Raw genomic sequence first — 19,373 nt, 5'->3', positions numbered from 1 at the left:
AAATAGAAAAGGTTTGTAAAGGAAATATGTTTTCATTTAAAGCTTTTACTGAAATATGTATTTGTTATAGTTAATTATATTTTGTTGTAGAAAGTGAAGTCAAAAAAAATTCCAAATGCCCATTTTTATCAGAACTTGACAAGTTAATGATTAAAGAAGTAACTGAAGATGATACAATTGATATTGGTGATCAAAAGAAGTGTAAGTATTATTAAAAAATTAAGGTGGAATTACCTTCAACCCTTCTTTACATAATTTCTAGATATATTTCCATATGAAAACTTTTTCCATGACCAAATAATGAAAAAGAAAAGAGATCATTCATATAGAATTTTTAAAAAAGTAAACCGTTTAGCTGGGCCAGGACAGTTTCCAAGAGCCAGAGAATATTCATGGGGAGAAAAGAACATAACAGTGTGGTGTTCCAATGATTATTTGGGGATGTCTTGTCATCCAGAAGTTAAAAAGGCAGTGTGGTAAGATTTATTTTCTTATTATAATATTTTTTGTATTAATACTAATGTTTAATTAATATTTCAAGTAATGCTGTAGAAAATTATGGTGTTGGAGCAGGGGGAACCAGGAATATATCTGGTAATTCCGTTTTTCATGAGAAGTTGGAATCAAACTTGGCAAAACTACATCAAAAAGAAGCTGCCCTTCTCTTTACTTCATGTTTTGTAGCTAATGATTCTACTTTATACACATTAGCTAAATCACTGCCAGGTATTAAATATCTGATAGTTTAATTATTTGTAGAATTAATTGAAGTATTTAAGGGTGTCACATTTTTTCTGATGAGGGAAATCATGCCTCTATGATACAGGGAATAAGGAATAGTAAAGTACCAAAGCATATTTTTCGCCATAACAACCCACAGCATTTAGAAGAGTTGTTACAAAGTGTGGATAAAAAAGTTCCAAAAATTGTTGTTTTTGAAACAGTTCATTCAATGAGCGGCGCCGTGTGCCCATTAGATGTAAGTTAATTAAAATACGATTTCTGATTAGATTATTTTTTTTCCTTAATGATGTCTAAAAATGTAGAAAATATACATTATTTATAAAGTCAGAAAAGGAAACGCATTTTAAACCAGTTTATTAACATACAATAATGCTTTATGTTTCTCAAACTCGCTCATTAATTTGTTAATGAATGCTCTAAAAAAAACCCATTGACTTATCTATATTATGAATGACGTTGATTGATTGTTTCCAGGGTCAAAATTTGTGTAAATTAAAGTAATTAAAAAAATACATCTTTTTGTTTCTTTATCTGTAAATTAGTACTTTCTAGGAATTATGCGATGTAGCTCGAAAATATGGCGCTTTAACATTTGTTGACGAAGTACATGCTGTTGGCCTTTATGGCGATCATGGGGCTGGGATTGGAGAACGTGATAATCAACTTCATAAGATGGATATAATATCAGGGACTCTGGGAAAGGCTTTTGGAAATATTGGGGGCTATATTGGTAAGCGGTAAAATTGATTTATGCATAGTATTTGAATTATAAATTGACGGTTTTATCGGAAGAAGGTACTTGCTGGACTATGGTTCGGTTATAGTCCTGCAAAAGAAAAGAAAGTATTCAGGTAATATCTGTAACGGAGTCGTCATATGAAATACGAAATAATATTCAAATTTCAGGATTTGTTTGTAAGCAAATTTGACTCTATATCTTACAGCTTCTAGCTACTTACTGCCAATGTATAATCCAAATACTACTTATACATAATTTTGTGCCATAATGTTAAAAAAAACCGATAGCAGAAAGCTGTATAAAGATTTAATTAAGTTTGCTGACCATTTAAAAATTTTGCAGTTTGTATTCAATAAAATAAATATCTTTATTTTAGCCGGAAACACTACGCTTATAGATATGGTTCGTTCATATGCTGCTGGTTTTATTTTTACAACTTCACTGCCTCCAACTGTACTTTTGGGAAGTTTGAAAGCAATCGAGATTTTATCGTCGGATGAGGGTAGAGTTTTACGACAAAAGCACCAAGGAAATGTTGCCTATTTGCGCAAAACTTTACTAGAACATGGATTTCCTGTTGAAAACACTCCAAGCCACATTATTCCCGTTAAAGTCGGAGATCCTTTTCAGTGTAATTTAGTATCTGATCGTTTACTTAAAGAAAAAGGACATTACATACAGGCTATTAATTATCCAACTGTTGCCAGGGGAGAAGAAAAGTTACGATTAGCTCCAACACCTTTCCATACCACTGATCTAATGGATACATTAGTTAAAGATATGTTAGAAGTGTGGACAGAAATTGGTTTACCTTTACGTGGAACAAAATGCGCAAAGGTAATGAAACATAATTTTTTTTGAGACTTAAATCTGCCAGATTGTACTAATTCTACTGCTTTAATTAGCAAATTATGGAAATAGAAAACGCTTTTTTTTATCGTTTATTTGTATACCAATTTTATATTTTTGCTTTTACAGGAGTGTCGATTATGTAATCAGCCAGTTTTTGGAGATTGTGATACCACGGAGCATTCCAGATGTTCATTTGATATTCTATGTAATATTCCTAATTGTCCACAGGTTGTCGTAAATGTTTAACATTCAAAGTGTTCTTTTAACGAGCTGCTAATTTTTTAATAGTACATATTTTACCATGGCATTTTTGTGGTGTTAGGGATTTTCCTTATATTTATTAAATTAAAAAATAGTATGTATTTTTTAAATAAAAAAACTCAGTGGCGATTTTCATTTTTTATTATAATCAATACAATGTTAAAACATTTTTCGATACTTTTTCACTTACAATCCAAGTTCGTGACAATCTTAGCAAAGCAATCAAGTATTAAACAAGTCTGGCGGCTAAATGCTCATAAAAAAATACAATGAATTTATTACAGACAACCGAATACTTACTGATAAAATATTTACTTAGAATTAGATGCAGTGGCTAATTAATCATTTGAATATTTACCATATTAAATAGAGATTTAATAAGTTCATCTTGTTTATAATCTGGAGCTATTACGAGAGACTCGATATAAGAAGAAGTTTTGCAAATATTAGCATAAGACTTATTCTGTAATTCTAAATAAAATTTCTTCAGTAAAAATGCAATACACTTAGAACATTCCGAGATACTTAATGCTTTTTTATTGGTTGTTATAGGGAACTTTTTAAGTCTCGCTAATAGATCCAAAAGATCAATTTCAATTGCTCTTAAAGATGATTCCTCAATTTCGCCTTTCTGCTTGTTGTTTATTAATTTCCATATGTTTAGGAAGTCCAATAAAAGTCCCCCCTTTACTTTCCACTCCATAATTGTTTTATGTCCTGGTAATAAGATTTCTAAAACTTTTTCTAATAAATAAAGGTCGTTGTGCGTCATTAAATCAGGAATAAGTTTGGAGAAAGCAAAATCATGGCCACTCATCCACTGTTTAGACAAAATCATGTGTTTGTAAGCTTCCCAGTTTTTGTTTTCAAATTTAGCTCTTCTGCCTTTTGTTCTATGTATCCAATCAGAAGGAATACTGAATTCATTCACCAAGAATTCTTCCATTTCTAGAGTTTCTTCGGTTAAATCAGAGGTCAAGTGCCGTTCCAGTATTTTAATTATCAAATTCTGTCTTATGTTTTCATCTTTTAAGAAGAGTAATACAAAAATTGCCCACTGCCAATAGCCCATACTTTCTAATTGATTGGAGAAACTTATATGAACATAATTTTTAGTATCCTGTGTTATTTTCCCTATGTCCAAAGCCTCGAATGTATTCATAAGGAACCAACTAAAATTTTTTAATATTGTCAAATGTACAAACATCATTTCGAAAAACAACATACCTGAGGCTATAATCTAGGGGATTGTTAGTGTAAGTTATAGGCTCCAAAATATGATGCAAACCTTCATAAGGGTACACAAAAAGAGAAATTATATGATACAAAATGTCATACTTGTCAGTAGTATTGTAGTTGACATTATCACCATGACAAGGAAAAGGCTTTCTTGAGTAACATAGTTCGCTGAATGCCTTTTTATAAGCCTTTAAAACAGCAGATATAGGCTGTTCAACTGGTATTATGTACCATAAGTGAAGACCTAAAGCCCTCTTCCAATCTAAACTTTCACTAATATTAATTTCTTGATGTACAGAAATTCCAGTAATAAGCATATAAGTCTTCAATAGGTCTTCATTAATATGCTTAACTGCTCCTGAAGTATTCCATTGGAAAAACTGTTTTTCAGAAAAACTTTTTACAATACGAACAGAATTTAACTGAGAAATTTGCAAGCTAAGTTGAGGTAAATTATTTTTTAATGCTAATTTTGCAGCTTCGTCTATCCTATGGCCAGTTAGAAATGTAAAAATCTTATTAAACACATTGTTCATTCCAGTATCTATTTCTATTTGAGAACAAAGTTCTTTTTCAACATCAAACATAACTGCTCTTTTCAACCTAAAACATTGCCTTGTATTAAATTGCATGCCATTTTTATTAACAAGTAGATTTTTGTACCAGTTGCTAAAGATGTCCCGTCTTGTTAAATTACCTTGGGGCATCCACAAAGCTATTATTAGGTCCCAAATGCAACTGTAATAAAAACTCATGCTGTTGAAATCGTTTTCTTTTAGATTTGAGCTGACCAACTCCTGATGCTCACAAAGAATATTAAAACCTGAGTTCACCTTAAACATTGGGACTCCCAAATGGTTTACACTTAGTTTGGAATTTTCTTTAGTAATATGAAGATGATTTAATAACGTGCGCTATAAGAAATAAATACGTTACTAAATAATGCAAAGAATATCGACAATAAACTCACATAAAACGGATTATTATCGTTTTCAATAAAGGAAGATAGATTACAAAATTGAACATTATGGGTACAAGTAGGAGAAGAAGATGTATTCGTGAATATATTACCAACACTCCATCCTACTCTAAATGAACGTCCTAAGAAAACGGACATATCCTTGTAATTCCTGCGATTATGTAAGATACTATTTTCATTGGAGACAATGCACTTCCGATTACGAAGTTCAAAAGACCTTGGAAGGAGAGATGTCTGTTTTACTCTTTTCTCAACTGAAACTAATTTCGGTTCTGGTTGAAAATCAGTGACGGCGTTTAACGACATTTTAATTAAATCAGAATTATTTTCGTCAGAATCATTCTCGATAATATCATGAAGTCTTTCGTCGAAAAAAGAAGTCTTCATCAAGGCCAACTGAGCTGGTTCTACTTCCTTGTAAATGTAATGTCTGGAAGATCTTAATGAAGGAAAAGTTTCATTTTTATCCAGAGGAGATATATCATCGCTAGAAACTGAAGCATTTGACTTGGGAAGACCTAATTGGAAACCACCAAGACCTACAACCGGCTCAGACATTTGAAATACGTCCACAGGATCGGATACGTTTGATGGTAATGATTTATCATGAACTTGAACAACTTCTTTTGGTTTGCCAACAGTTGTTTCCTAAAAATGAAAAAACATTTTACACATTTTTATCATGTTATTATGAGTTTGATGTATACCAGTGGTGAATGTTTTCCTTTTTGTTTTTCATTTACTTCTTTATCAGTAGTTTTATGCTCTTCAGTGACAGTTTTATCACGTAGTTTTCGTACTTTTTCTGATACTTCCTCTTCATCGCTATCACTTAAACCATGCTTAGAAAAATGCTCAACTTGAAAAACCCAAGAACCTGTTTCTGGTCGATACTCCATGAATTTTGAATTTCGCTTTTTACAAATTTGTTGTAATTTGTCAACAAAATTAATGGCATTTATCTCTTTTATATCAGTCAAAATGATGCTACCATCCTTCGTTTTGGGCCATACTTTATCTAAAGTTACTTGAGCTCGTCTGTTTAGACCTTGGCCAACAGGTGGTGTCGCAGATTCATCGGGATACACGATGATTTCCCCCAAGCGGAAGAAAATTATTTTATCTAGATTCAAGTTGGCTACATCGAATGCATCTGGATAATAAACATTCCCGTAACCAACCCGTCCTATGGTAAATCCTTGCACAATACAAGTTCCATCATCTCTTAGGTATTGCGTTAGCTGATCCAAAGATGGGTATGTATAATATTCAGGGCGTGTTAAGGTAATTCCACATGGATGTTTAGACGCATGTTCTGCTTCTTTAAAATTTTCTTTATCTGCTTCAAGCCTTTTATCATTACCACTAGTATCGTCATTTATGATACCTCCTTCATACTTATTTTTAGCAGATGAACTATTAGCATCATTCAAGATATTATTAGACTTAAGCCAAAGTACATCTACTGAACTATTAAGGTTCTCACCGCTACTTTTTAGAGCAGGTTTTACCGATATTCGATTATTACTAGCGTTAGCATTTAATTCCAATGTTTCCTTATTTGTTTGTAATTTTCTTGTGAAATTATTATCTGTTACTTCATCTCCTTCAAAATCAAATAAACTAATTTCAGTGGATGAATTTGAGTGCATCTCTGTGTCACCTTTTTTACGAATGATCAATCTTTTACGCGTCATTTTAATGTAATCTTTGGAGTCAAACTTAGTTTTACCCATAGCACCGTCAAAAACATCCATCTGAGACGAAAAAAATTATTACCATACTGATGATTTTTTAGTTATCTATACTCATAAATTATGAAAGAAATAAACCATAATTACCCTTGAATTATTTACTGGAGCCATGTTGGGCTTGTTTTTAATGGGTGATGGCAACTTTACTTTTAGAGAACTATCCAGAATTACCTTCAATTCTCTCGGATTAGTGGTTCGTTTATTATCATCTTCTTTTAAAGGAGTCAAACCTGACAGGATTTTACTCCTACCAAAAGTGCCAGCATTCTGCAATTGTGCTTTTAGCTCTTCTGACTGTTCAGATGTTGGTTGCCTATCAATAGAAAGATTAAATTAACAAATAAAGAAATAATTTAAAAATTTTCCTCACAATGTATTTAACTGTGACTGCATTTGCTGTAAATTAAAACCAGTATTTGGCTGGAAAGTTGTTCCCCCTGAGAAGATACTTGTGGGATTTGTATTACCAAAAAATCCACCTGATTTTTGTTGTAAGTTTCCAAATAAGCCTCCATTAGATTGAGTACCTATCAAGATGACAATTTTTCAATAAAACAAAAAAAGAATATGACATTAAAATACCAAGAGAAGTTCCAAAACTACCCTGAGGATTTCCAAAAGTTGATTGGGCAGGCTTTCCAAATGTGTTAAAAGCATTGCTTTGGCCAAATGTGCCCGTGGGTTGTCCAAATGATGGAGCACTAGTAATAGTTTGAGAAAACGGTCCAAAAGATGTGGCTGGTTTAGATGTTTGAAAAATACCTCCTTGATTTTGTTGCATCTGACCAAAGCCAGTATTTAGGCCAAAGCCACTGGTTTGGTTTTGACCAAACATATTTGACTGTGTTGGCTGCAGAATAAACAAGATATTAAATATTAATTTATGATACACAAAAATGTGACAATTACCTGTGTGCCAGATTGTCCGAAAATTCCCGTACCCCCAAATCCAGATGTTTGGGTATTTGTGGCTCCAAATAATGGTTTTGATTGAGGGAAGGCCTGGGAAGGGTTTGTTGAGAATGGGTTTGAGGCTGGTGTATTATTAAACCCAAAACTGCTAGATGTTGTAGTAGTTCCAAATGTGGTATTTGGTTTACCAAATAAGCTTCCTGTTTGACCAGTTTGTGTGCCAAGACCAAATCCTGAACTTTGATTAAATGTTCCCATTTGGCCAAAAGTGGTTTTATTATCAGTTGACTGTCCAAAAAGAGATTGTGCTGAAGATGTTGGCGTCATTCCAAAAGGAGCCACACCAAAGCCCCCTTGTTGTTGTGGTCCTTTTCTATTTGCTTGATAATCTTCCCATCTAAGTTCTTCAAGGGATTTCCCTTCATATTCCTTCATACATGTTATACAATGATGCTTTGTATTAATGTTAGTTGCTACTCCACTCTTTTGCATGGTGTCTGTGCCAGTAACTGGATTGAATTTGATAACAGTACCAGTTTGAGTATTGCCAAATCCAGTTGACTGACCAAATAAACTAGTTGAAGATGTCGACTGAAATGGTGTTTGTGGGGCTGTTGTCTGACTAAAGAGCCGATTAGTGGGAGCTGTAGAAGAAAAACCAAAGCCAACGGGCTTATTTTGTTGGCCAAATGTGGAGGAGTTGCTTCCAAATAAATTACCTGTATTAGCATTTTGCTGGTTTCCAAATAACGTTGATCCTGGTTTAAAAAATAAATTGAAATTATAATAAATTAAAGTAAATTAATTAATTACCGAAGGCTGGCTGATTTTGATTAGCACCAAATGTTCCAGAGGTATTACTGGGAAATAGAGGGGTCGAAGAACCAAAAATAGGGGCTGGGTTTCCAAAAGTAGTATTTGAACTCCCAAATCCTGCAGTTGCTGGTTTTCCAAATAATGATGAGGATTGTCCAAAAAGATTTTGATTTGTGTTAGTAGAACCAAATCCTAAAATATTTGAACGTTCTTGTAGGTCTTACTTTTTAAGGTTTTTTATGAAAGTAACAAGTTTTATCATAGTAGAGACACTTACCAAATGATGTGGATGAAGGTGTTGTACCAAAAGTTGACTTTGAAAACATTTTACAATGATTTTTTCATACGAATGTTTAAAAAATCACAAAACCAAAACTTTACACAAGATTGAACCACATAAAATAAACAGTCACAAACGATTTACGTTAACTGTACACTAGTATCATAACAAATTATTATAAATTTAACACAACTGTAGTTTAATATTCTGCTGAATGAACTATTTTCAAAAGAAAGACATTACTAAATATTTATTATATATCTTATAAATTGTACGATACACTTTTCCACATCTCACAAAACCTGACACTTCACATCACATAGCCATATTTTTCTGTATTCATTTTTCTCTTTACATTTACGTCTTTGTAGTCTATGGTTAAATGGTATATACGTCTCTCTTCTCTGGTATGGTGTATTATCTATTGTATTCGCATTCTGTGATGTAAATATGGCAGTTTTGATAGTTGTGGATATTTGTATTTAAATTTGGTTATACAGAATGTTTGTTTTGTGTTGTGTGTTTTTTAATTGTTCTTAAAAAGACAAAAATATTGCTCAAATAGAGAAGAAGTATTTCCCTCTATATGTGGTATGATCACTGCTTAGTAATGAGCTATGCACTTCAGTTACTAGTACATCCCAGTTTTAAGTTCATACACAAATATCCACCAGAATTGTAGACATCATAATGTATGATGGTAGCAATTTCTAATATAAGAGGTCCTCGTGAAGTATATGATTTAAGTTTTAAATACTTGAATGTTATTATGAGTACAAGTGATAGTAATGAAGTTGTAAACTTCAACAGTAATGGAGAAGAGACAAACCGTAGTGTTAGAAATAAAAGAAAACAAATGGATCCCACCTGTTGTCCAGTATGTAGCCTTACAATAAGAAATTCTGAGATTGATTTGCATCTTGCATCTGAAATAGACAAATTGTACAAAGTATCAACAGCTAAACATAAGTTCTTGAGGAGTTCTGCTACTCCTTCTAGCCATAATGGAAAAGAAAATGGAAGAAAAGATAAGTTCTGGGACACATACCAGAAGGTTCGTGCTAACAGACAAAACAGGCAGAGGGTTAAATCACCCAGGAGAAAAGTACAAGGTAATTAATTCAGTAGATTTTAGTCTACTGGACAAATGAGTAGAGTTGCAAGGTAATGCAGTTTATTTTTTGCAGGGGTAACTTGTCCTGTGTGTAATAAAGAGACTGAGGAGGATATTTCATTACATGTTGATAGGTGTTTAAGACGTGCAGACAATTCAGCTGACAGTGATGAAAATATTGATGTGGAAGGGTATGAAGAATATGAATGGGCAGGGCAGTCTCGGGTGCGAGCTACATCTCTTTTAGAAGGAGGGGTATCCACAATTGGTACTTCTCTTAATATGGCAGATGATGATGAAGATTTAGTTGTAGACGGTGATGATTCTGAAGAATTTGGGACACCTCAATATACAGAAAGAGATGTGATTGTTCCAGATGATGAGGAACAAGATGCTTTAAGGAAAGCAGTAGTAGGGACTGATAAAGAAAAGAAAAACTCTGATAGAGAAGTCTTAAGTGAGAATAGTGTTAGTGTAAGTGGCGATCCTGTTTTAGAAGCTTTGAAAAATAGAATAAAGGAATTAGAGAGCAGAGATTATGGAAAAGATGAAGTTTACAAATGTCTTATTTGTATGGAACGTTACCGAACCCCCGTTATTTCAGTTTGCTGCTGGCATGTACATTGTGAACAGTGCTGGTTACAGACATTAGGTACTAAAAAGCTTTGCCCTCAATGTAACATGATAACATCACCGGCGAATTTAAGGCGTATCTATATGTAGACAAAACAGTTACTATTTGTTGTTTTTTGAGAACTGCAGAAAAATTTCTACTGGATTATTATAATCGTAGTAACTTTATATTTACATAGAGAATATAGTTTTAATAAGTGACTTAACTGTAAAAAACATAATGGGTATTTCTCTCTAATATTATGTTAATATCACTTTACTTTTTATTTTTCTATTATTTTGTCTGATATTTAAAAACTGAGGTGCAGTGTTGATTTTTCATTTTTTATGTAGTTCTGTCACTTTTTTTTAATAAAGTTTTTATTTTTCTCAAGCGAGTATTTAATTTTTTAATAAGAATTGTCTGGTCTTGAGTAATTTGTCGGTACGTGTTAAAAATGTTTAATGCTAAAAAGAGCGCGTCTTGTAAGTTCTTATATATAACACTTGCTGATATAAAACTTCATTAACGTATCAAATTTTTATATAAAAAGTTTCTATAAAATTTGTTTTATCTTTATAATAGACAATTTTTAAACATTTATTTTAATAGTTCACCCTGTATATTGTGCGCTTTATGTTTAAAAAAGTTCGTGCACCCACACTACTCGCGTGTTATGGTGGTTGCGGTATTAACTTAACTTTATTAATAAAAGCGCTCTTTTTAAATTTACAAAAACTTAATATGTTATATGTAAATAAATTCTTAGAAAGCATTTTTTTATTTAATAGTGAATTGCTGTAAATCGAGCAATATATAATTTCCAGTTTAATAAATAATGGAGTATTTGAAAACATTTCGAAAATTACACGTGCTCTTTACTATAAACTAAAAACTTTTTGTGGTGTTTACTAACGTCGAAATGCGATAAGTTTGTAAATATCAAATTTGTCGAAAAACGAAATCAATTTTCTCCTATGCATAAAAATTAGATATGTCCTTCTCTTTATAGATAACTATTAATTTTGATTTACTCTATTTTAATATTGGAAATTAACTGAGAATGGTATATGGTCAGTGCAGCTATCTGTTGAATTGAAATAAGTTTTTAACGAAAAAGGCAAGTGGACGATTGTATTTCATATCTTTAGTGATTAAACTATTTGCATCGAAATAATTTACCGCATATTTTCTAAAAGGCAAATCTACTTTATTGACGCTTATGAGACCGGAAAATCATTTGAACCATAAAAATTGATAATTTATAAGAATAAATGAATGGTTGTGACCTGCACTGACCTTATTGATAAAATTTAGTTAACGTTATGAGCGTTACCGATTCTGAAAAATAAAAGGCTTGCATTCGAAACAATAATCGTAAAGTTGTTATATTGTCTAAATGAAATTATAATCATTACTACTTTCAAAAGATACTTTTGAAAATTTCAGGAGAAATTTACTTAACAACACTCTGTATATAATATATGTACTATATACAGATGAAAAATGTGTAGGAAATAAATTTTGTGTGTATTTTTAACGTATATTTGATGGGGACTTTAACATATTTAAGAATATATAATAACCGTTTGATAAACAAATAATTATATAAATAGAAAACCCAAACTATTTTTAAATTATTTTCTTAAGTCAAGTTAGGCAAATTGACCGATTGCAAGAATTAGCATTGAAACAATTGTTACTTGGAAAATTTCTGATACTTAGTAAATAAAAGCAACAAATTAAAAATTTCAGTGAAAAGTTTTTACTATCATATAACGTACAATCACAATATATGACCTCAAGAACAAATACGTACCATCATCATACATAAAAATTTCAAAGGCCGCTACATTTGGCAACGGTGGTCGGTTTGTAAGTGAAATTCGTAGTACTCAAGTTGCGCAACGTTGCTAGTATTTGTTGCTGTTTAGTTCATAATTAAATCGAATTAATAACAACTAACGTTCAAATTATAGTAAATAAAGGTTTTCTGATTGATTAAAATCAAAGTGAATCCATATTTATGTGAATGTACATTTAAATTGTGTTAAATTTGTGGGTTATTGAGTGACGGGTATTAGTGCTACGTTTTTAGAGTTCCAAGTATTGCTATTCTCACGAATAGCTCATCGCTTAATAAATGTATGTATTTTAAAAGTTTCTTGTACGTCTTAATACCATATATTTTCGCTAACATGAAAAATTAAATTAAAAATTAGACTGAAAATTGGATTTAAATTAAAGTTAATGTCAGTTACTTCTTTACTAGGTTAGCACTTGTTATTTTTTTTAATACAAGTGTATTGACATTCATTGAAGTACTGTTTATAATTAATTCTGCAGTATTTCTGTAAAGATAAAGAATTTTACATTTTGTTATAAGAGATTTTCGTTATAGTTGTATTTACTGTTTTTACCTCAATTTTGTGTTGTGTATTCAAAAGAGGTAACCAGTAGGGTTATTTGAATAATGACCAGTTGTTGATCCCATTTTTAAAATCTTCGCTGAATTGGGAAGCATAGTTATTGGTTTTAAGTTGTAATTTTACTCTTTTACATTTGCAGGATTTTGAGTACAAATATTGCTTTTGAAGTTCTAGTCAAAATTTCAAATGAAAGGTTGGAAAATAAATAGTACAGTTGGTGTACGAAATCATACATAAATCCATGCTGTTCAAGTAAGGCTTGCTTTTTTTATTTAAAAATGTGCAAGCTCATTAAACTTACCTTTATATTCTAGCACATGGTATTTACAATGGTAACTGCTGTACATTTGAAATTGAAAAATACTCTATTACAATTGTGTATCATATTTATTTTTCTCTTTAATTTTATAAGATGTGATGTATGTCAGCTTGGATTAGATACACCTGGTTGTATGTATTTTCAAGTATCTTGTTTTTTATAATTTATATGTATGTCCTACCTTGTAGATACACTACCTCGTGGTGATATTAATGTAGAATATGGTAATCCTTTGGACATTACATGTATCCTAAATGATGATTATGTTGAAAAACATGGTATAAATTCCAGTAGTAATTTATATTTCACTCGTGATGGTGAAGATCTACCTGCAGAAATGGTTTGTTTATTCAAAGTAAAATTTAAACTAAATTTAAAGGAGGGAAACACAGCTAATATACCTAATTTATTTACTATCAAGGAACTAGGGCTTTAGTTAATGTGGGTAGTGTTTTGCTTCATTGGGCTGTTAAAGAACCTATGAAATAAGAATGAAGAATTGCAAAATTTTTAAATATGAATGGCTGACATTTACCTAATTATATGTATTTTCAGATTACTTTATTAGACTCAAAAAGCATAAGATTGCATATTGATAAACCTGATAAAACAAATAATTCAATGTATACATGTAAATTAAGAAACGATAACCTTGCTGTATGTTTAAATACTGTAATTGTTGGTGGTAAGTGCCTTTTCAATCACATTATTCGAATTAAAAGTAACATTTGATTTTTTATTACCCTTTTAGTAAAACCACAGATGGTTGATGATTTTGAATGTGTTGGATATAATTACGAAAATCTTACATGTTCTTGGAGTCAACCTGATAATTACATAAAAACAAATTATAGTCTAACATATTATTTTCCAGGACGAGCAAGCAGGTAAGAGAGAAAAAGTGGACAAATAATCAATTAAAACTGTTAAACATAATGGTATTTGTTTTAGGGAAAGCACATATTCTTGTCCAGATTTGGTAGAAGACCCCGAAACTCATAAAATGAGCTGTTTTTGGAATATTTATACTCTTCCCTTTTATAGGCAGGCACAACGCACTTATCATTTTATATTAACAATGACTAATAAGTTTGGAGTTAATCAATTAAATAGAACATTCTCTCACTATGCACATGGTATGTATTTACTATTTCAACCTGCTCAGTTTGAATATATGTGACTAATGTAAAAATATAAAAATTGACAACAACAGAACATATAGTACTAGCATAAATATTTACACTTACGCAGGTTTGTTATTAAAACAAGTCTTTCTGCAATAGTAAATAATAGTTTGACTTCGATTCAAATTACAATGTGTGGTAAAATAGAATGAAGATATAAGTATATGCTTTTAATAATTTATATTTGTAATTAACGTTATCTAATTTTGCTTGATGAAATTTTCTGTTGGAAGCCAGTTTATTTTGTTTTGAGCCAAATGAAAAGAGCAATACATAAATTTTACCATTTTATTACTTAATAAACCTTTGACCATGCTGGAGCTTCTTCAGAAGTTAAAATAAAAACTTGTTTGTGAACAGTGGCGGAACAAGTGTTACACACAATCGATGAAGTAACGATATTTAATTGAAATTTTTATAGTAATTTGAATTGTTTAGTTCAGTTGAAATTCTTTACAGTACTTTCTGGACCTCCAGAAAATTTAACTGCCGAAAGTAAAACAACAGAGTCAATTTATTTGCGCTGGTCTGTTCCAACTGCAATGTTAACTTTTCCACCAGGATTGCAACACAGAGTTTTATACCAGTCAGAAGTGAACCCCAAAGGATGGGAGGTAAGTTCTGTTCAATTTTTTAAAACCGTTTGAATAACAATAACTCTTGCTTTTTTTCAAGTTTGGAGGTATGGTAATATCGAAGGAATTGAAGGAAATATATTTTAATTTAACTGGATTAAAATATGCTCATAAATTGTATGACATACGAGTATCATCTCGAACTACTGCTGCATTACCTGATGATGAATCTATGTGGTCTAAAAACACATCCCTCACTGAAAGAACTGCGAGTAAAGGTATTTCCTTCATGGTAATTTTTGAAGAGATAATAGGGTTTTACACAAATTATTTTTATAGAACCTGGTGCTCCTCCTAAAACTACATTGGGAACTTTTGAATTTGATTCATCCACCGGTAGAGATGTTTATTTGTATTGGCAGGAAATTCCGAACGAGATTCAAAATGGTGAAGGATTTACTTACGAAGTGAAAAGTGTTAATCAGTATGTAGATTGTTGGATGTTTTATGTGTGTATTTGCATTTGTATTTTTTAATTTCTAATTCTAGTCCTGGAGATTTACATTTGGTAGAACAGAAGAACGCTTATGCTAGATTTCAAGGTCTTGATTCATCCAAAGGATACAAGTTTTTGATTTGGTCCAAAAATGATATTGGCAAATCAGAAAACTTCTCTGTTATTAATATTCCAGCCAAAAGTATGTTGTATTCTTAATATGAAAGGTTTGTATACAATTATTCTGATATGTTTACAGAAATTAAAGAACCATCAGCTTTTACTAAAATTGCTTATGGAGACGGTAAATACCAACTTTCGTGGGAACATCCTAAGACTTCAGAACCTATTGTTAACTATACGATATTTTGGTGCGCACATGATAGGGATCGTCCATACCAGTGTTCAGTGAGTTTTTTTAATAATTATCAGTTTAAATGTTTTTGTTGTGATTATTGTAATGTATTGGTTACTATCCCTTATTTATCTTTTTGGTCATTTAAATTTTTTCTGGTAGGGTTACTTAAATTGGACGGTGGTTCCTGCTGAAATTACAGTAAAAAATTTAACAGTGCCTGATAATCAAATACGGCCTAAAATACATCAGTTTGCAATAGCAGCAAATACATTGTCATCCAGTAGTGGCATGACATGGGCTGCTTGCACAGTGATACCTAACAAATCAATTGGCAAAATGAAAAACGTATGGATTAACAATGTTGGTTCTAACTTCATTGAAGTGGGTTGGAAATTGGATTGTTCAGATAGAATTGGTAGTGTTGAAGGATTTGTCATCAATTACTGTCCAATTTTATCTCCCACAGAAAGGAAATGTAATGGTAAGTAAAACATTTGACTGTGATTTATTTTTCTTTTGATTGTTCTTATTTATTTTTAAAACAACTAAGATGCATCAAACAAGTTAACGAAACAATTAATTTAAATTTGTCGCTGTAATTATTATGCCGATTTTTTTATAATTTATGCGAATGAATGATAAAAAGAATTTTTTATTTATTGTCAAAATTATAACGTTGTATGTTTTGTTGCTGTCCCCCTAAAAAAACGAAGCGTTGCAGGTTCCGTAAAAAATGTAACAGTCCATGGTAATGCGGATTTAATAAAGGGTTCTGTTACTGGCCTAAAACCGTACACAACGTACATGTTGACGGTTTCAGTTATAACTAAACCTAATAACTTAAATCCTCCCAGTGATGCTTTACTCAACACAACTCTAGAAGGCGGTAACAATTTTTTAAAAGTATATTATTAAATTTGCACTACAATAAAATTTTTGTTTTAGCACCTGATTCGCCAAGAAATCTTAAAATACACGATGTCACAAACTCATCAATTACATTATCGTGGCAGCGACCTGCTGAAGTTAATGGTATTTTAAAATACTATATTTTAAATTACAATAATGAGTCTGCCATCGTAGATCCTAAACAAGAGGGAAGGGTGAGTAAACTACACTTATTATGTAATTTTTAACAAAGACATTCTTTTTTAAATGGGTGTTTTTTTTTTAGTACGTTTTAAGTAACTTGAGAAGTTATGAATATTACAGTGTAAGTGTGGCTGCTTGTACTGTAGCTTGTTCTTCGCCGTCTCCTACAAAAAGGATTAGAACAGCAGTAGGGTGTAAGTAAACTAATTTTTGTTTTACATGGCACATATTTAATGTTAATAAAAAATTATCATTTAGATCCTGGTAAAACTACAAAACCATATATACAATATTCAAATGATTCTACTATCGTTGTGGCTTGGTCTGAACCTGAGTTTAAACGTGGAGAAAATGATCAGTATGAAGTGCAATTGAAAACAAAATTGGAATATGGCAATAACACATTACCTGTTATTGTTGTTAGAGGTATAGAAATTGTTTTTGTGTTGTAATCGAAGCACTTTTTAAAAGTTCTTGTTACAGGAAATAATTACACTATTAAGAATTGTGGAGATGGAGGAAGGTACAACACTTTTTACATTTCTGTTCGAGCTGTAAATATAATAAATGACTTGAGATATGATGGTCCCTGGAGTGAAGAGTTTGAATCTTATTGTCAATCGCCTCCAGACATTGTCGCTTATGTACTGGCACCCATTTGTGTAGTTCTTTTGTTAGCTTGCTTCTACATGGCAAAAAGGTAAATTTCTTGTTTAAATATTTAGATGTTTAATTTAAATTTTAAGCTAACTTATTTTATTTTATTTTATGTAGATTCTATATATGTTGTCAGAAGATGCGTGATGTGGAAGTGAAGCTTCCTCCCGGTTTAGCACCCGTAATAGCTACGGAAATGGATTGGATTCCTCGGAAGCCTCAGGACAAAGACGACTTAATAAATCCTCCACCTCCAGATGAACAACTTCTTCTACGAAAGATCCCCGATAGAAATTCTGCCATAGATTCTAGTGGTTGTAGTTCTGGACATGAAAGTGTTACTTCTTCCATTGATTCTAGCACCCGTATACCGAGCCCAACAGATTCAGGAACAGAACAACCTAATATTTCGTCAACAGAAGAAGTTGGCAAAAGTAACACCATAAGACATCGTAAACTCTATGTGACTATGCCAGAAAATACTTCGATAACACCATGGGCGAACAAAACAAATACTTTAAGCAGCAGTTACTGTAAATTGGGAGTAGATCCTAACACTACAAACATAGATTCCAGCCCTGCTTATGTACCTGCAATAGTATCCCATTCAGATGTGACAAAAGTGCCTGTTACACAGTCTGCAGCTAGTACAACGACACCTTATGTTCTTACTGGCGACATAAGTAAAACGTCAATACATGGATACGTTCCTCTGCCTGGCCCTACGCCTTCTCATAAAAATACGGCCTATGTGATGGCCGGCAGCAAGCCAAGTGCTGTACCAGAACTTATAAGACTGGATTCGAGCAGCTCGACGAGTTCTGAGGACAAACTGATGTATGTACAAGTGGCTGACTGTTCGAAACCAGCTTCGAAATCGCCAGCGGAGTCAAAGATCTGGCATCAGCCAGTGTATGATCCAGCAAAGAACAAATTAGGCTATGTTAGTATAGGAGATGCCCCACCTCCTGCAGCTAGTGACGCCAAGTCAGTTTGCTATTCTCACAAGAACGTCGATTCGAATTGTCTGAAAGAAGACTAAGTGATTTATTAGATTATTTTGTGTTTGTTTTTTCGAATATAGTTTTCCGATGAACTGGAAGGAAGTGAATGAAACTTGACGTAATCAAGAAGAATTTATAGTTATGTTGTTAAGCGTTAGCGTTTACTGATACTCGCGATGGTTCCGTTGTTTTTACGACTGTTTTTTGCCCCATAACAAGTAGTTTTTATGTTTGCCAAAAGTATGTCTACTTTTTTAATAAACAAAATTTAAAGGTTTTTTTTTAAAGTAAAAAGTGCCTTTCAAATTTCGTTTTTCTTGATATTCGAATGGTTTTGCCAGTTTGAAACGAGCTTGCCAGATTCTACGTATATATAATGTTAAATATTATGTTGTATAAATTTTAAATAGTGAAGGTAAGGGTAAGAACACACACTACGTAATCTATTTTGGATGTCAATTTATCGGCCTGTAAGGATGATTTTTAATTTGTACATATTAAATATTTTAATCTGTCCATATTTTGAATGTGTTGTATATTTGAGTTTCGCATTTTACTTATTTTTTTGCAATTAAAGAGAGTTATGTATGTTTTTATTTTTTTATAGTGCAAAGTTATACGCTCGTGTTTTGTCGTCTTACTGTAATTTTAATGAAATACATATTTATCGGATTTTTTCTTTTTTATTTTGTATCGAGAAAAATCTGACCAGAAAGCAACATTTGTATAGTCTTATCTCGGCACACAAACAGTGAAAGAAAATTATAATGTGAATATACTGAAAGTTAGCACTTTGAAGATTTGGATATATATATTTTTTTTAATTTGATAATTACTTTTGTTTATGATCCCATAAATAAATTAATGTTTACGTATGTATGTACTTATTTGTTATGGTAGAGCTTTCTGTATTTTTTTAAATAAATGTATGCGTACATAGCAAAATATATATTTAT

General features: G+C 31.8%; 4 protein-coding genes across 5 annotated transcripts; 3 read left to right on the top strand and 1 right to left on the bottom strand.

The window, feature by feature from the left end:
* Positions 1-109: 109 nt before the first annotated feature.
* LOC108741261 (5-aminolevulinate synthase, erythroid-specific, mitochondrial) lies at positions 110-2,725 on the top strand (the record flags this gene model as incomplete). Its single annotated transcript, XM_025976169.1, is given in 7 exon segments — positions 110-201; positions 263-476; positions 542-726; positions 780-979; positions 1,297-1,474; positions 1,860-2,320; positions 2,462-2,725. Coding segments are annotated over 7 exon segments (1,413 nt in total). The 3' UTR covers positions 2,582-2,725.
* LOC108741260 (nuclear pore complex protein Nup98-Nup96) lies at positions 2,720-8,899 on the bottom strand. 2 transcript variants are annotated; one of them, XM_018475987.1, is made up of 12 exons: positions 8,574-8,899; positions 8,294-8,488; positions 8,200-8,238; positions 7,478-8,124; positions 7,151-7,418; positions 6,939-7,095; positions 6,656-6,881; positions 5,522-6,571; positions 4,806-5,462; positions 4,499-4,749; positions 3,824-4,438; positions 2,720-3,768 (listed from the first exon to the last, which is right to left on the bottom strand). In XM_018475987.1, the coding sequence occupies exons 1-12, from the start codon at positions 8,620-8,622 to the stop codon at positions 2,931-2,933; spliced, it is 4,992 nt and encodes a 1,663-aa protein (XP_018331489.1). In that variant the 5' UTR covers positions 8,623-8,899; the 3' UTR covers positions 2,720-2,930. The 2 variants fall into 2 exon arrangements, with proteins under 2 accessions (XP_018331489.1, XP_018331488.1); XM_018475986.1 differs by having other exon boundaries at positions 7,478-8,238.
* A 115-nt stretch (positions 8,900-9,014) lies between these two features.
* Positions 9,015-10,696, top strand: LOC108741262 (E3 ubiquitin-protein ligase Rnf220-like). Its single transcript, XM_018475989.1, has 2 exons — positions 9,015-9,688; positions 9,764-10,696. Exons 1-2 carry the CDS (start codon positions 9,271-9,273, stop codon positions 10,411-10,413), a joined length of 1,068 nt encoding a protein of 355 aa, XP_018331491.1. The 5' UTR covers positions 9,015-9,270; the 3' UTR covers positions 10,414-10,696.
* Positions 10,697-12,158: 1,462 nt separating this feature from the next.
* Positions 12,159-19,091, top strand: LOC108741284 (cytokine receptor). The gene is made up of 19 exons (XM_018476037.2): positions 12,159-12,448; positions 12,872-12,984; positions 13,047-13,182; positions 13,240-13,391; positions 13,607-13,736; positions 13,803-13,938; positions 14,003-14,187; positions 14,695-14,849; positions 14,911-15,088; positions 15,150-15,294; positions 15,360-15,508; positions 15,566-15,714; positions 15,824-16,145; positions 16,386-16,550; positions 16,610-16,767; positions 16,839-16,950; positions 17,015-17,182; positions 17,240-17,456; positions 17,531-19,091. Exons 3-19 carry the CDS (start codon positions 13,050-13,052, stop codon positions 18,453-18,455), a joined length of 3,579 nt encoding a protein of 1,192 aa, XP_018331539.1. The 5' UTR covers positions 12,159-12,448; positions 12,872-12,984; positions 13,047-13,049; the 3' UTR covers positions 18,456-19,091.
* Positions 19,092-19,373: the final 282 nt, after the last annotated feature.

The sequence above is a fragment of the Agrilus planipennis genome, unplaced genomic scaffold (genome assembly GCF_000699045.2).
Source record: "Agrilus planipennis isolate EAB-ADULT unplaced genomic scaffold, Apla_2.0 scaffold199, whole genome shotgun sequence".
NCBI classification, from domain to species: Eukaryota; Metazoa; Arthropoda; class Insecta; order Coleoptera; family Buprestidae; genus Agrilus; species Agrilus planipennis.
Note: the sequence above shows the minus strand (reverse complement) of the source record. Positions and strands in the feature narration are given on the sequence as shown.